Source organism: Alligator mississippiensis, chromosome 15 (assembly GCF_030867095.1).
Source record: "Alligator mississippiensis isolate rAllMis1 chromosome 15, rAllMis1, whole genome shotgun sequence".
Classification (NCBI taxonomy): Eukaryota; Metazoa; Chordata; order Crocodylia; family Alligatoridae; genus Alligator; species Alligator mississippiensis.
The window spans coordinates 16085929-16100506 of NC_081838.1; the positions used below are offsets into that span (position 1 = coordinate 16085929).

Sequence of the window (14578 nt, forward strand, 5' to 3'; positions counted from 1 at the left end):
GGGCTAGGATTCAGAGTGACCAAGACAAATTGAGGACTGGGCCAAAAGGTGTCCTATGAGGTTCAACAAGGACAAGTGCAAAGTCCTGCACTTAGGACGGAGCAATCCCATGTGGCAGTACAGGACGGGGCCAACTGGCTGGGCAGCAGCTACACAGAAAACGACCTGGGGAAAAGGAGATGAATATGATCTAACAGTGTGCTTTGGTGCCAAGAAGGCTAAAGGCATCCTGGGCTGCATCCGTAGGAGCATTGCCAGCAGCTGGAGGGAAGTGATTCTTTCCCTCTATTCAGCACTGGGGAGGCCACATCGGGAGTCCTGTGTCCAGTTTTGGGCCCCCCACTACAGAAAGGATGCGGACAAATTGGAAAGAGTTCAGCGGAGGGCAAAGAAAAAGGTTTGAGCGTTGGGGGACATGACTTGTGAGGAGTGGCTGAGGGCACTGGACTTATTTAGTCTGCAGAAGAGAAGATGAGGGGGAATTAAATAGCAGCCTTTAACTCCTTGCAGGGTGCTTGCAAAGAGGAAGGAGCTGGACTCATCTCAGTGGTGGCAGATAGCAGAACAAGGAGCAATGGGCTCCAGCTGCAGCAAGGAAGGCTTACGTTGGATATTAGGAAAAAGGTTTCTCACTAGCAGGGTGGTGAAGCACTGGAATATGTAACCCAGAGAGGCTGTGAAGTCTCCATCCTTGGAGTTGTTTAAGACCCAGCTAGACAAAGCCTTGGTTGGGATGGTGCAGCTGGGGCTGATCTTGCTTTGAGCAGGGGGTGGGACTAGATGCAACCTCCTGAGGTCCCTCCAACCCTCATGTTCTATGATCCTCTGATTGCAAGCTGTAGTTGAGGATGGAGGCCTGTCCCTTGCACCATGGCTGCAAATACCTCCAAGGCAAGGATTTTGGCTACACAGATTATAGTGATGAGGGATTGCTGTGAGGCTCTCCCTCTAGCTTCCTCCTTCTGGCTCAGTGCAAGTGAGATGAGGGGACATCTGAACACCAAGGCCTCCAGGCTTGGAGCTTGCATGCAGGAGCCTGCTATGTATTATGGAAGTATTAGAAGCCCCAGGGTGAAGGGCCTGGGAGGGACACGATGGGCTGGTGGCAGCACCACATAGACTGGAACCATTGTGCTCTGCTCACTTGAAATTTGGAACTTAATTCAGAACAGCCTTGGCCTGGAAACAGAATGAACTAAAAAAAAAAAAAAAAAGAAAGAGAAGTGGCATAGCCTCCTTGCATGGTTTCGGTGTCATGGTATTGCAGCCGTGCATTCATGGGAAGCAGTCTCAGCCCATCTGCTCAGCACTTAGCAGACAAGTGTTATGGGGCAGCACGTTTGTTGGGGGTAACAAGGGGCATTTCAGGTCAGTGAGCCAGGGGATGGGGAATCCTCCTGGCAGTTTCACTAGACTGCCAACCCACAGCTTCCCCGGGCACACAGGACCCAGTCTGGATTACAGCCCTGGGATCCTGGAAACGCTGAGATGGTTCAGCTGGCTGAGCAGGATTGACTTCTTCGAGCCAGCGGGACACGTGGGCTTGGATGGGGGGAAGTTGGACATCCCATGGCTGGTACATACCTCATCCTCACTGTATTGACAGGCACGAGCAGTGGCACTTTGATGTAAGATCATCCCCAGGGTCCGTGTTTGTCTCATGCATCGAGTGTGATGGGTGGACAGTCAGGCCGCGACCTGTTTCCTGCCTTCGTGGCAGTGGCCGACCTGGCCCTGGGGCCGTCACACAGGTTACAACAACAGGAATAGCCTGTCCTGCACTAGCTCAGCACAGAAAACTCTTGGCTATGCCGGGGCTGAGGGTGGCTCCTGTCCCAGATTGGAGCAGAGTGGGGGAAAGGGAGAAGGGTGGGCATCCCTATGGATCCTGGCTGAGCTGCCTGGGGATGGCAGTATTTACCCCCTGTTACCAGATTTTCCTGTTACTTTGGGGTGTGCTCATTTATTATGGATATGTTTCAGGGTCTTGGTAATACTGTCAGTGTGCTGCTTGTGTTACTTGTGTTTCTATACGGAGCCATATATCTCCCTCCGGCAAGTCCTCACCCCCAGTGGAGCTATCTTGCAGGACTCTGTTTCAATTGGGGCTGGGTTCCTCCAGTCACCAAATCAGTCATACACACAAACACACACAGATTAATGTGACATGCCTGACCCGGCCGGGTTGATCAGCATGGACAGGCTGACACCCTCGTATGCCAAGAATCAGTTCATCAGAGCAGCAACACACTGCAGTCAGACACAAGCACACCGGTGAACAGAATCCCTCTGAATCTGGCTGGGTGTCCAGCTGACATCCTCATGGGCCAGCATCCAGTTCATAAGGGCACGTCTGAGTCAAACTGGGTTAATCAGCCTCTACAAGCTGATCCCCTTATGTGTTTCAAACTTAGTGCATCCCAATCTTTGGCCTCTTGATGAGCAGACCCCACAGTATTTTGGGGCTTCACAGGGATCTTTAGCTTAGGTAAAAGAAGCGTTGTTGCAGAGCACATGAGGAAGGAGAAGCAGAAAAGGAAAAATATACCCAGTTCCTATCAGTTTGACTATAAAAGTTATTTATTGCTAAGCATATGAAATATAGAATGGTACTAATAGTAATAGACATGCAAAGGAAAAGCAAACACAAACAACTACAGTATTACCCTGGTTTCACTAAGTATTTGGGGAAACTTAGCTCAAGCTTAACAAATACAGTTCAGGTTCAGAAATTTATGCCTAGAGAGAAAAGAGAGAGAGAGCGCTGGGATCTCATCAGTCCAAGGTACTCGGGTTGCAAAGCTGACAGGTAAAGTTCATAGCACGATCCTTCAAGGGAGACGAGATTGTCTCTTCTTGGATTCTTCCAGCATCCCAAGAACAACAGGGGATGGTGTCAGCACACACACTGCTGCTTTTTACAGATTTTTATACCCTCAGTTCAGCTGCTTCGAAGCATTCTCAATAGTGTGAATCATTGTCTTTTCTCTTGACAAGGGGTTATATGGTTTTAATCATCTCAAGAAACTGATTGATAATCAGGAAACACATAAGGCTAGGGAGTAACCAGATACTTGGGAGCCAGCTTGAAATTCCTATGGATAGCAGATATACTGATGGGATATCTCATGGTTTCTTCAGAAACAATAGATAGCTTGCAGCATCAGAGTTATGGATCTTTACTTGTTGTGAACAAGCCTCAGCTTAGCCTGATTTTCCAGATCTTACTATAGTCTTTTAACAGACTTAAGGCAATTATTGGGGTGTTTATAACCTTTGGGCAGGAGGATTTCCACCAGTCATTCGGGGGATAGTATGACAACACCTGTGGTCAGGGCTGCAATGGGCTGGGTGCTGTGATGAACCCTTTACCATTGTTCAAATGTTGCCCATACCCGCTCTGACTCGGTCTCCTGCCTCAGCATCCCTAACCTGGCAACCGAGTTTTAGTCAATCAAGTTGAAATAGGCCGACATAGCGGGACCGGGGAACGTACGGCCCGAGATGCCTATTAAACTTAGAGGAGTGTGTGTGTCTGGGGCGGGGAGAAAGTCCTTTGTAAATCCAGATTAGAACTGGTCTGATAAATGCTGTGCTGGGTGTGTGTAAATGTGGGTTGATTAGCATTTGGAGCACAGATCCCCCATCATGCAGTGCTCCCCTGCTCCTCTGATCCCAGAACTCACTGCAGTCTTTGCATCAGGCTTTCTGTTCTCCATCTCTCATGCAAACGAATGGTCATCTGGTTCCACCTCGGCTGCAAATAAGATCTAGGGTGGTTGTTTCACTCTTGTCACCCTTATCTGGAGGGTTTTAGATGTGTCTCCTGCTGCATCTTAATCATTGTCATTTAGGTAGAGGAGGGGAGGAAGGGAGGTGTTCTTTGTGAGTCAGACAGGCTGCGTCCTGTGCCAGGGTCCCCCACGAACACAGAGCGGAGACATAACACCCCCTGCCCTCCATTAACCACTTCCATCCCCCAATCTGCCCCCTCCTTATTTCTGTGCAGTGAATCTCCAGAAAGACTGCAGTTTCACCCCATCACTGAGCTTCTCTGCCCGTTCCAGCTTTGCGCAGCCATGAAGGAACTAGCAGTAAGTGCCAGAGGGCTGAGTTGCAGGGGGGGTGGGGGGGTCTATGCTGCAGGAGGCAACCCTGAGTCAGGGTTTCACCAAGTCCTGGCAGGATCAGGTCCTGAGGGTGCTCGAAGAAGGACCCAGCATCCGGTCACACTGCCCTGGGCTTCTTCTCACACTTCCTCTGCTGTTGGATGATGGAGCCAGGGCCCAGCCCCACTCCAGCCACCTCTCCCTTGCTTTATGCAGGGTTGCATGCACTTGTGGGATACTCAGGGCCTGCAGGATTGAATCCTCAAGGGGGAAGTCAGCCTGGTTCCTCATTATTCATCATATCTTGATCTGACTTTTTCACCCTGGCCACATAACCTTGCTCTCCACCGCCTGGTCTGCATTCACCTGCCCTGATCAGCTCAGCCAGGATGATGGGGGCTCTCGGACCCCTCCTGCTCTCCCTCCTTCTGCTCCTCCAAGCTGGAGGTGAGTGACAAGAGGCTGCTCTTCCCCGGGTGCAGCCTGGGGCGAGCTAAGGAATGGTAGAGGGGGGTCTTTGAAGCAGAGACTGTCTTTGGGAGCTGTGTTTGTGCCATGTTTTGCAGAGGGGAGCCCTGGGCTAGGATGAAGATTATCAAAAAGCAGTAGGAGCTTACAGAGAGATGCATCTTTTTTACATGTTCTGTAGAAAATGCAAGACACGGCTTGCCTCTAAGTGCCCTTTGCACCCGAGAGAAGTGTGCGGCAGCCTGTATTTCTCTCAGGAGCTGAAGAGTCTGCTAACCCTTCTCTCCTCCTTGCCCTTCAAACCCCCAGGTTGTCAAGAAGTAAAAGTGGTGGCTGCTGTTGGGGAGACGGTTCAGCTGCACCCCAAGACATGGCCGCCGTCCTGGGTAACAGTCAACTGGATATTGATAGTCGGTTCACAGACCTACTGGATCCTCAGACACGATCAGAACAGGACCTCGGCCAATCCATTACTGCCCTTTGCTGACAGAGTCTCTTTCCACCCTGGGAATCTCTCGCTGCAGATTAACTCGGTCACAGAGAAAGAAAGTGGCCTCTACACCATGGACCTGATGCTGGGGGATGGCTCTGGAATAACCAATAATTTTCAGCTGTTTGTGCTTGGTGAGTTTGGGGGTGCCGCTTTCCCCACCGTGCTCTCCCCCAGGGCACCCAGCCCCTCTCACTGGGACTTCTTCTTCCAGACCGTGTCCAGCAGCCCAACATCAAGGCATCTACTTCCCAGGAGTGCGGTTGGTGCTACCTTACCCTGTCCTGCTTGGTGCCCAAAGCTGACCGGGTAACCTACAGCTGGTCTCAAGGCGCATCTTCCAGCCCAGCCCCAGAGGACCATTGGCTCCAACAGCATCAAGCCGATCTGCAGGTGGAGATCACTAAAAGCGACAACACCACCTTCTATCACTGCAATGTCAGCAATGCCATCAGCTGGGGCATGGCCACCATCGATGTCAAAATGCTGTGCAACTACACAAGTAAGTGCCCCCTTTGCACCAGACATACGGGAGTGACAGGGATGTTTAGCATCATCCTGGGTCTTATGGAGCTGGTTCGTGAGTTTGGCCTGAATGAAACCAGAGGAAGGGGCCTAGCATCCGTGAGGATGCTCTAGCTGCCCCAGCCTCCATCTTGGTCTGGCTCATCTGAGAACCTGGCAGACTGGTTGGGCTGGGTCTCCGGCCTTGGGGTCCCGTGTCTGCTCCTGCTCCTGGCAGCAGGCAGAGCCCCAGGCTGTGTGGGCAGGGGTGTCTGGAGCTGGGAAAGGCAATGCCTGTGTGTGCGGGGATCCAGCACCGCTGGAGGAGTCTGCGAACCCTTCTCTCCCCCTTGCCCTTCTGAACCCCCAGGTTGTCAAGAAGTAAAAGTGGTGGCTGCTGTTGGGGAGACGGTTCAGCTGCACCCCAAGACATGGCCGTCGTCCTGGATAACGGTCAACTGGATATTGATAGTCAGTTCACAGACCTACTGGATCCTCAGACACGATGAGAAGGGCACCTCGGCCAGTCCATTACTGCCCTTTGCTGACAGAGTCTCTTTCCACCCTGGGAATCTCTCGCTGCAGATTAACTCAGTCACGGAGAAAGAAAGTGGTCTCTACACCATGGACCTGACGCTGGGGGATGGCTCTAATGTCACCAGTTACTTTCGGCTGTTTGTGCTTGGTGAGTTTGGGGGTGCTGCTTCCCTCCCCCCCCCCCCCCATGCTCAGCCCCAGGGGCACCCAGCCCCTCTCCCTGCCTCTGACCCACTGCCTTGCTCTAGTTCCAGCCTCGTCGCTGTCCTACTGCCAGGCGAAGGGGCACATCCTGCTGCTGGTGCTGGGGGCGCTGATCGCCGGGACCGTGGCAGTGCATGTCATGGATGGCAAGCAGGAGAAACAGGACTGAACAGGGCCCAGCCCACATAGACCCTGCTTCCCTCCAGGATGGAGAGCCTGGGGGAGGCTGCAGCACAGAGCAGCAGCAGGCTGTGGGTCTGCAGGGTCAATCTCTGTGTCAGAGGCCAGTCCCTAATGCAGTGCCCAGCACTACAGGCCCATGGGGCACCCTGGCACACAGGGTGCCCCCCACAGCTTCCTCTTCCCCTGCCCAGAAGGCCCAGCAGACCCTGGGACCCCCTCTGTAGGCAGGGATTGTCTGGACTTATGGGCCCGAAGACACGGGCATTACCAAACATCACTGCCCCAGGGCAACTGCAGCCTCTAAACAAACCTTCCCTCCTCTGTCTCTGAACCCTGTCAGGGGCAATCCCTCCCCCACCCTCGCAAGAGCCTTAGGGGCTGCACCACAGCGCTCAGGGCATGCTCAGGCATCAGGGTTGCCCATGTCATAGTCCCTGCATGCCAGGCTCTCCACTGGCAGGGCTAGTGCCCAACATCCACCCCCTCCCCCCACCCATAGCATTTCCCCTTTGCAGTGAGCCCAGCCCAATCCACCCACGGCACAGGGGAGCTCCTGGCCAGCCTTGCCCCCTGCCCCTGCACTTCTGTGCCCCCTTGGATGACTGCCCTGGGCACATGCCCTCCCAGGTGCCTGGCCTGGTCCCTGCTTCTGCACCTCTGCCCAGCCATGACACTGCTGGGCCAGGTGGCTCGCCCTGCTGCTCCTGCAGACACCGGCCCTGGTGCCTATGGGGAGGTTTTACACAGACTTGGACTCAGGAGCAGGGACCCTGCAGGGTGCTGTGTTGGGACCCAGAGGCCTTCAGGCCTGCATTTTGATATTTGTGATTAGCTTAAGCTGCATGCTTAGCTTGTGGTCGAGACAAGCATCCAGGCAAAGGAGCAGATGGAAAAATACTGTCTCGGTCTTAAAACAAATTGGAGAGTTGGCTAACTAAATTGAATAAATATAGCCTGAGCACAAGAGGAACAGTCAGAGCAAACCTACCTCAACCTAAGAATGAAAAGATGACCTTGGAATAGAGACGCCCAGTTAAAGGTAACCACATTTGGCAAACAGAAGCAGCTGGTATCAAGAGCAATGCCTCAAGGGTTGGTCCTGGAGCCAGTTTTGTGTAATGTCTCCATCATCGACCTGGAGGATGGGATGCAGTGCACCCTCAGCAAGACTGCAGATGACACCAGGCTGGGGGAAGTAGTAGATACGCTGGAGGATAGGGCTAGGATTCAGAGTGAGCTAGACAAATGGAGGACTGGGCCAAAAGGAGTCCCATGAGGTTCAACAAGGACAAGTGTAAAGTCCTGCACTTAGGATGGAGCAATCCCATGTGGCGGTACAGGCTGGGGGCCGACTGGCTGGACAGCAGCCTCACAGAAAAGGACCTGGGGGTGACAGTGGGCAAGAAGATGGGTATGAGCCAGCAGGGTGCTCTTGTTGCCAAGAAAACTAATGGCATCCTGGGCTGCATTGGTAGGAGTGTTGCCAGCAGGTCATGGAAGTTATTCTTCCCTCTGTTCGGCACTGGGGATGCCACATCTGGAGTCCTGTGTCCAGTTTTGGGCCCCCACTACAGAAAGGACATGGACACATTGCAGAGAGTCCAGCAGATGACAACAAAAATGGTTGTGGGACTGGGAGACAGGACTTGTGAGGAGAGGCTGCAGTAATTGGGCATATTTAGTCTAGAAAAGAGAAGACTGAGGCGGGGTTGAATAGCAGACTTCAGCTCGCTGCAGGGGGGTTGCAAAGAGGATGGAGCTGGGCTGTTCTCAGTGGGGGCAGATGACAGAGCAAGGAGCAAAGGGCTCAAGCTGCAGCAAGGGAAGTTGAGGTTAGATGTTATGAAGATCTTTCTCATGAGGAGGGTGGTGAAACACCAAGACCGATTACCCAGAAAAGTGGTGCCATCTCCATCCTGGGAGGCTTTTAAGACCCGGCTAGACAAAGCCTTGGCTGGGATGATCTAGTCGGGGGTGGTCTTTCTTTGAGCAGGAGTTCGACTGGATGTGACCCCCTAAGGTCCCTTCCCACCCTTATTTTCTATGATTCCATGATTGTTAATATTCATTAGCAGGAAGGCTTAAGTTGATTTTCTGTGTTAAGAAATGCAAGCTATCTGGTATGTAAAGAAAGGGGAGGGCATGTACCCTTCTGAACCTAGTCCTGAACGATCTGGTCGCCGATCTAACATCCATACCACAGATGAAAGAGTTGGGAACCTCAAAAAAGAGCTCATGGACTGGCCATGCAGTGAAAACACTTCCGTTCAAACTTGAGGTGGTCAGCATCTTCTCTTGCTTTGCACTAAGTACAGCTCTATTATTATAACTGCTGAAAATGCTTTATTATTCATTTATGGTTGTATCTGACAGGGTTCAATAAACCTGCTTCTAATTTAGGACACCCGTGCCTTAATCTCCATACCCGGTACAAGACCCAATATAGTGTCACTGGACACAACAGCTCCCTTCCCACACCGGCACTCCAGACACACGGAGCCCCGCTGTCCGTGCCTCGGGGCAGCTCCAAAGGGGAGCAGGGAGGGCTCATGCTGGATCCAGTGGGATGCAGCGTAGATGCAGGGTGCGCACTGCATCACTGCCCGGCACAGACCCAGGGCCACCAACCTGCAACTGGCCCCCACAACCGCTGCCTCCCTGCTCCCAGCTCAGCAGCAATCCTTCCCTGCACGCAGCCATGTCCACCTCTGTCCAGGCTGCGCTGTCCAGTACCTCTTGCACCAATCTGCCGAAGGCAGCGGCAATGATCAGCCAGGAAGGCCGCCAGGGAGATGGTCGAGGACCAGGGCAGCTGCCTCCTCCCCTGTGCACTGGGGCCAGCAGAACCCATGCCAGGCTCTCCACTGGCAAGGCCATTTCCCCAGGGGGCCTCTCCTGCCAGCTCTGATGTCCCACCAAGGGGTCTGCTCCAGGCTGGCCTCCGGCCCAGGGGCTGGGGTGGGAGGTGGGAGCAGGGTGTTCTCTGCCATCCCGGCTGTGGGTCCAATGGAGGGAAGCACACTGGAAGCAAGACCTCCCTATGCCAGTGCAGGAGACCTGAGGGGCTGGCAGCTCACAGGGTGACGGAGGATCAGGGGAGACTTCCTGAGACATGGGTTTGTGGAGCTCCGAGTCCCAGTGCCAGAATCCAGTCCAGTCCAGAGGATTTACACAGGCTTGGACCCAGGAGCAGGGACCCTGCAGGGTGTTGTGTTGGGACCCGTGGGCTTTCAGACCTGGGTTTTGACTTTTGTGCTTAGCTTACGCTGCGTGCCTAGTTGCATTGTGGTTGAGACATGCAGCCAGTAAAAGGAACAGATGAAATAATACTGTCCCTACCTTAAAACTGATCAGGAAGTTGGCCAACTAAATGGAATAAATATAGCCTGAGCAAAGAGGAACAGTGAGAGCAAACCTACCTCACCTAAAAATGAAAAGATGAGCTTGGAATAGAGACTCCCAGTCAAAGGTAACCACATTTGGCAAACAGAAGCAGCTGGTATCAGGAGCAGTGCCCCAGGGGTCAGTCCTCAGGCCGGTTTTGTTTAATGTCTCCATCATTGACCCGGAGGATGGGATGCAGTGCACCCTCAGCAAGTTCACAGATGACATCAAGCTGCAGGAAGGAGTAGCTCTGCTGGAGGGTAGGGCTAGGATTCAGAGTGACCTAGACAAATTGGAGGCCTGGGCCAAAAGGAGTCCCATGAGGTTCAACAAGGACAAGTGCAAAGTGCTGCACTTAGGACGGAGCAATCCCATGTGGTGGTACAGGCCAGGGCCGACTGGCTGGGCAGCAGCACCACAGAAAAGGACCTGGGGAAAAGGAGATGAATATAATCTAACAGTGTGCTCTTGGTGCCAAGAAGGCTAAAGGCATCCTGGGCTGCATCCGTAAGAGCATTGCCAGCAGCTGGAGGGAAGTGATTCTTTCCCTCTATTCAGCACTGGGGAGCCCACATTGGGAGTCTTGTGTCCAGTTTTGGGCCCCCCACTACAGAAAGGATGTGGACACATTGAAAAGAGTTCAGCGGAGGGCAAAGAAAATGGTTTGGGCATTGGGGGACATGACTTGTGAGGAGAGGCTAAGGGCACTGGACTTATTTAGTCTGCAGAAGAGATGATGAGGGGGAATTTAATAGCAGCCTTTAACTCCTTGCAGGTGGTTGCAAAGAGGAAGGAGCTGGACTCATCTCACTGGTGGCAGATGGTAGAACAAGGAGCAATGGGCTCCAGCTGCAACAAGGGCGGCTTAGGTTGGATATTAGGAAAAAGCTTTCTCACTAGCAGGGTGGTGAAGCACTGGAATATGTAACCCAGAGAGGCTGTGAAGCCTCCATCCTTGGAGTTGTTTAAGACCCAGCTAGACTAAGCCTTGGTTGGGATTGTGCAGCTGGGGCTGATCTTGCTTTGAGCAGGGGGTGGGACTAGATGCAACCTCCTGAGGTCCCTCCAACCCTCATGTTCTATGATCCTCTGATTGCAAGCTGTAGTTGAGGGTGGAGGCCTGTCCCTTGCACAATGGCTGCAAATGCCTCCAAGGCAAGGATTTTGGCTACACAGATTATAGTGATGAGGGATTGCTGTGAGGCTCTCCCTCTAGCTTCCTCCTTCTGGCTCAGTGCAAGCTAGATGAGGCAGCATCTGAACCCCAAGGCCTCCAGGCTTGGAGCTTGCATGCAGGAGCCTGCCATGGATTATGGAAGTATCCAAAGACCCAGGGTGAAGAGCCTTGGTGGGATGAGACAGGCTGGTGGTAGCACCACACAAACTGGCACCAATCTGGAACTTAATTCAGAACAGATTTGGCCTGGAAACAGAATTAGTTTAAAAAAAAAAATTAGAAGTGAGTATAGCCTCCTTGCATGGTTTCCGAGTCACGGTATTGCAGCCATGCATTCATGGGAAGCAGTCTCAGCCCAACCACTCAGCACTTAGCAGACAAGTGTAATGGGGCAGCATGTTTGTTGGGGATAACAAGGGGCATTTCAGGTCAGTGAGCCAGGGGCCGGGGAATCCTCCTGGCAGTTTCACTAGGATGCCAACCCGCAGCTTCCCCGTGCACATAGGACCCAGTTTGGATTGGGAAGTTGGACATCCCATGGCTGGTACATACGTCATCCTCACTGTATTGGCAGGCATGAGCAGTGGCACTTTGATGTAAGATCAGCCCCAGGGTCCGTGTTTGTCTCATGCATCAGGTGATGGGTGGACGGTCAGGTCGTGACCTGTTTCCCGCCTTCGTGTCACCCTTATCTGGAGGGTTTTAGGTGTGTCTCCTGCTGCATCTTAATCATTGTCATTTAGGTAGAGGAGGGGAGGAAGGGGGGTGTTCTTTGTCAGTCAGACAGACTGCATCCTGTGCCAGGGTCCCCCATGAACACAGAGCTAACACATAACACCCCCTGCCCTCCATTGACAGAGCAAGGAGCAAAGGGCTCAAGCTGCAGCAAGGGAAGTTGAGGTTAGATGTTATGAAGATCTTTCTCATGAGGAGGGTGGTGAAACATCAAGACAGATTACCCAGAAAAGTGGTGCCATCTCCATCCTGGGAGGCTTTTAAGACCCGGCTAGACAAAGCCTTGGCTGGGATGATCTAGTTGGGGGTGGTCCTCCTTCGAGCAGGGTTTTGGACTGGATGTGACCCAGCCATAAAATAGTTAGAGTGATGGTTCCTCTAAAAGGATAATTGTTGGCAGACACCTGATACACTCATCACATCTGTATATCCAAGCTAAAAGAACAAGAACAAGATTGACGGAGTCAGTGTAACTAGAAAAGGATAAGAAACTACATATACATTTCAATTGAACTAGCAGCTAAAGACTAAATATACATTTCATGTAAACCTGTAAAAGGTGCAATGAATACAGGGAAAATGTCCTGTATGTGACATTTTCACATTTCTAACATCAGGCATCCAGGGTCTAAGGTGTTACGCTGAATGATTCAGAAATTTGTATGTCTGGAGTTTTGTAAGCAGACCATCCTGGTACAAGCTATTGCAAATTTACCCCATTGATAAATATCCAAAGATGGTTCTGGTCACTAGGGCGGCCATCATCGTGTTGGTACCTATCTTAGCTTTTTTTTTTTCTGAAGAAATTGTTCATGCTCCAAGCCAAATCAACCAAATCAAGTCCAAATCCGTGAGGCAGTCCAGAACCATAAGTGCCCAAACAACCAGCAAACAACCTCCACCCACACCAGGGGCTTCAGATATTTCCAAAGTCTTTTGGCAGGCATCCTATGTCCAGGCCCAAGCCCAGAGGCTTGGGGTTTGGATGCCCCCAAGTTTCACCTGCCCATAGCCATATGGCTGAAGGAGCAAGATAAGGAGAAGACTCCCCATTTCCAGAAAATGGGCCTTAAGCCCCAACACCTCGATGGGTACTAATTATAGCTTTATAAGTGCAACAAGGAACTGAAGTTGCTGGGTCTCTTAAAACTTTCTCAGCAAAAAAATGCAGAGGATGTTGCAGGGGAAGTCCCTCAGTGTTGCTGTCATGCCATGGGTGCAAAGGCAATGTTCCCCTTCACCTCCTGGTGCAGCTGCAGGCGCTGGCCATCTATGTCCATCCTGAAGCTCCCCCCACCTCCCTGCATGTCTCTGTGCCATTATTTTCTGCTAAAGGGGTGACAGAACCAGCCTGAGTCTTTCTCCCCTGCAGCTTCACACATCTCTAGCTCTGTACCCTGTACGCCCAGTGCCCAACCGCAGAGGAGAAGGAATGTGAGGCAGGAAGCACACGGCGACTGTTGTTGGAGTGTGTGCAGTGCAGAGGATGCCTCTCTTGCTCTCTGCAAGCTCCCACCATAGCAGGGAAGGAGCAGACGCTCCCACTGAGAAAGTGCTACATGTCAGACATGCCCTGGCTTGTAACCACATCTCCTTCCAGCCTCGTTCCCCTCTGCCCGTTGGCACTTCACATGCCTGCTGTGATGGAGGAAGCTCTCTGCCCTTTGTGCTGTGCCTCCTCCTGCATTCCCAAGCTTATGGTAAGTGCCAAGGGGCTGCATTTACCCCGGGTGCAGACAGGAGAGGTTATAGAATCACAGAAAATGGGGGTGGGAAGGGACCTCAGGAGGTCACATCAAGTCCAACCCCCTGCTCAAAGCAGGACCAGCCCCAGTTACATCATCCCAGCCAAAGCTTTATCTAGCTGGGCCTTAGAAATCTCCAAGGAGGCTTCTGTTCCCAACAGAACTCCCTGCGGGGTCTCTGCTCCTGGGTCCAAGCGGGTATAAAACCTCCCCCTGGGCACCAGGGTCAGTGGCAAGAGGACGAGCCCTTTGGCCCAGCAGTAGAGCAGCGCCCTGCCTGGGCAGAGGAGCAGGAGCAGGGGCTAGGCCGGGCACCAGGGTGGGTGCAGCGGAGGCAGGCTTTCAAGGAAGGGCAGGAAGTGTGGGAACAGGCAGCAAGGCTAGTTGGGAGCTCCCCCCTGATGGGGCTGGGCTGGGTTTGCTGCAAAAGGGAGGTGGGGGGGTGCTTGGGCATTACCCTGCCTCCCAGGGATGTTGGCACCCACAGTGCTGATGTGTGAACAAGCCCTGGGGGCCACGGTGCAACCTCATGGGGCTCTAGGGGAGTAGTTGAGGGAGGATTGACCCTGAGGTTTCAGAGACAGGAAATGCAGAGGAGGGAAAATTTGTTTAGAGGCTGCAGCTTCCCCCGGGACAGCGGTGTTGTGTCTTGCCCGTGTCTGGGGGCCCCTGAGCCCAGCTGGTTACTGCGCTGGAGGTTGGGGTCCATGATCTGTGGGCTCTTGCACACAGCCAGTCCCTGTCCTGCAGACTGAGGGCCAGGGTCTTCCACTCTGGTTGTCTCCACCTCCACTTCGCTGCTGCTGTCCTTTCCCTCCCAGGGGTCTTGACAGCTCCTGTGCCAGGTATCCCTTTGCCAGATGGATTTGGCTGCAGGTCCCGCTGGGCAGGGGAGGAGACAGCTGTGGGGGACCATCTGCTCTAGGGTGCCCACAGTGCTGGGGGATGCATGAGGGACTGGCCTTGGGTGCTGGGACTCAGACCCCCACAGACGCACCAGCTGCTTCTCCTGCATGCTGCAGACATGAAAGCAAACCCTTTG

General features: G+C 52.9%; 1 protein-coding gene across 1 annotated transcript; it reads left to right on the forward strand.

The window, feature by feature from the left end:
* Positions 1-4881: 4881 nt before the first annotated feature.
* Positions 4882-6481, forward strand: LOC106739870 (uncharacterized). Its single transcript, XM_059719073.1, has 4 exons — positions 4882-5201; positions 5282-5569; positions 5942-6256; positions 6357-6481. The coding sequence occupies exons 1-4, from the start codon at positions 5141-5143 to the stop codon at positions 6479-6481; spliced, it is 789 nt and encodes a 262-aa protein (XP_059575056.1). The 5' UTR covers positions 4882-5140.
* The last annotated feature ends 8097 nt before the right edge of the window (positions 6482-14578 follow it).